Source organism: Chanos chanos, chromosome 3, assembly GCF_902362185.1.
Source record: "Chanos chanos chromosome 3, fChaCha1.1, whole genome shotgun sequence".
Lineage (NCBI taxonomy): Eukaryota > Metazoa > Chordata > Actinopteri > Gonorynchiformes > Chanidae > Chanos > Chanos chanos.
In genome coordinates this window covers 5,160,001-5,162,500 of record NC_044497.1, presented here as the reverse complement: position 1 = coordinate 5,162,500, position 2,500 = coordinate 5,160,001, and the positions used below count along the sequence as shown (strand labels likewise).

The 2,500-nt window shown below is 51.4% G+C and overlaps 1 protein-coding gene across 1 annotated transcript in view; it reads right to left on the bottom strand.

Annotated features, from left to right (window-relative positions):
• Positions 1–1,517: 1,517 nt before the first annotated feature.
• Positions 1,518–2,500, bottom strand: part of atp8a2 (ATPase phospholipid transporting 8A2) — a 43,887-nt gene continuing 42,904 nt past the window's right edge. Inside the window, exons 35-36 of the mRNA XM_030769917.1 lie at positions 2,285–2,376; positions 1,518–1,666 (exon numbers count right to left, since the gene is read on the bottom strand). Of these exons, the coding sequence (XP_030625777.1) occupies positions 1,572–1,666; positions 2,285–2,376 (187 nt within the window). The 3' untranslated portion in view covers positions 1,518–1,571. The remainder of the gene's footprint in view (positions 1,667–2,284; positions 2,377–2,500) is intronic.

Here is a 2,500-nt window from a genome sequence, read left to right as displayed (position 1 = left end):
CAACACAGAGAGAGAAGGACTCAGAAGGGGGACGGACAAAACGGAGGAAGAGGAGGACAAACGATCACAGGCGTTAAAAGAGAGGAAACGCACAGAGACACGAGTCCATTTTATTTGACAGGAAAAAAAACAAACAAACAAACAAACAGATCATTAAGCAACCAGGAAGAGCTACAAAGTCAGGCTGCAGCCCCCTGCCTAACTCTGCAGTGGAATCAGCTGGAGTGAGGGATGAACAGGAGGGAACAAAAGAGAGATTGCAAGGGAAGTCCAAAAAGCAAGGGATGAAGACATGTGCAGCGGAGAACAGGAGAGGCATGGAGTCAGGAGAGAGAGAGAGAGAGAGAGAGGGAGAGAGAGCTAAAGAATGAGAGAGGAAGAGAGAGGAGGGAGGGAGGTCCAGTGTGTGTGTGTGTGTGTGTGTGTGTGTGTGTGTGTGTGTGTGTTGAGGCACACCATGGGCTGGAGGGTGGGAGATGCAGGGAGATTTCTGCCTCAGTGACATCTCTGCTTTCTTTGGCAGCGAGTTTGGAGAGGAGTGGCTGTATCTGTACGTGTGTACGTGTGTGTGTGTGTGCGTGTGCGTGAGTGTGTGTGTGTGTGTGCGCGTGTGTGTGTGTGTGTCTGGGTGGGGGGGTCTGTATATTGGTCAGGTCTGATGATAGAGGAGATAAGTGTGAAGCGTGATGCTACACTGAGCCGGTAAGCCTCTCTCTTTCTTTCTCTCCATCTCTCTCACACACACAGACACACAGACACACACACACACACATACATATACACACACCTTGCTCTGCTCTGAAAAGAATTCCTCCAGGGTGTGAGTGCTTGATGTTTATTTTAGAACACTCTCCCTGTCTCTGTGTCGCCGTGGTGATGACGGACACGCTAAACCCCCGAGCTCAGGATGGGACGAGAGATTCAAACACATGTATACACTGGAGACCCCCTTCCCTCCAACGCACACACAACCCCAACCGTACAGCACAAAGAAACATCCCACACACACCGGGCCAAAAAGCAGTGACATATGTAGAAGCCCCCTCCAACATAAACACACACACACACACACACACACACACACACACAGAGAACATCCATTAAGCTGTATGCTGCACTGTCACTGTGTCACAGGAAAAGCTACATAAGGAAATAACACATCACAGTCTCTGTTATCCATGCCTCATGCCTGAGTGCCGATTCTTCTTGGCATGCCTGTTCGACATTGCAGGATTCAGCGTTGACAGGCGAGTTTGTGGTGAGAATATGACTCCCTACCAGACCCATCCCACCCCACCCCATGCCCTGTCCCAATTCTCCTCCACAAGCCACGCCTAGTAACAAGTAGCCACGCCTAGCAACATATAGCAACGGCTAGCAACACATAGCGGCGTCTAGCAATGTCCTGTTTTGTGTGTTCGGTTTTAGTACAGTTCAGTTATTGGTTCCAGTAAGGCCACAGCATGGGTCACCCAGCGAAGGGTCACTGGGTTACTAAAGTCTCTCTCGGCAGTTGCCGTGGCAACCCCCCCGCGCCATTGGGGGGGGGGGTTGAGCGAAGCACTGCCTAGCTACAGGCTGGGCCGCTGACGGGTGGTGTCATAGGACCGAACGACCTGGGACTGAGACACCACACCATGCTCTTCCTGTGAGAAAGCATAGCCATCTGAAAGAGACAGAGAGAGAGAGAGACAGGGAGAGAGACAGGGAGAGAGAGACACAGACAGAGAGAGAGAGAGAGACAGGGAGAGAGAGAGACAGGGAGGGGGGGATAGAGAGAGAGACAGGGAGAGAGAGAGAGAGAGAGAGAGAGACAGGGAGAGAGACAGGGAGGGAGATAGAGAGAGAGACAGGGAGAGAGAGAGAGAGAGAGAGACAGGGAGGGGGGGATAGAGAGAGAGACAGGGAGAGAGAGAGAGAGAGAGAGAGAGAGAGACAGGGAGAGAGAGAGAGAGAGAGAGAGAGACAGGGAGGGGGGGATAGAGAGAGAGACAGGGAGAGAGAGAGAGAGAGATAGAGAGAGAGACAGGGAGAGAGAGAGAGAGAGAGACAGGGAGACAGGGAGAGAGAGAGAGAGAGAGAGAGAGAGAGACAGGAAGAGAGAGAGAGAGAGAGACAGGGAGGGGGGGATAGAGAGGAAAAAAAAGATAGAGGGGGGAGAAAGAGAGAGAAAGAGAGAGAGAGAGAGAAATCAGAAACAGATACAGGTGGACAAACATACTCAATGTTAAAAAAAAAAAGGCATGGAGCATACAGATGTTTTGGACGGTCTTCTGAAACTTACGAGACACGGTCTGCTGCACAGAGTTGGAGCGCCCCACACTGGAAGGCGTTTTCCTGAAGACACGGGTCAACAGGTGGGCACGCTCGTTCAGACTGGCGGAAGAGGAGAAAGACAGGTTAGACAACCAATCACGTTGCTTCGTTGCTTACTCACTAAATGACACACCATTACCTCAAACACAGGTGAGAGGATACAGTGAAAAGGGGTACAAGGCCA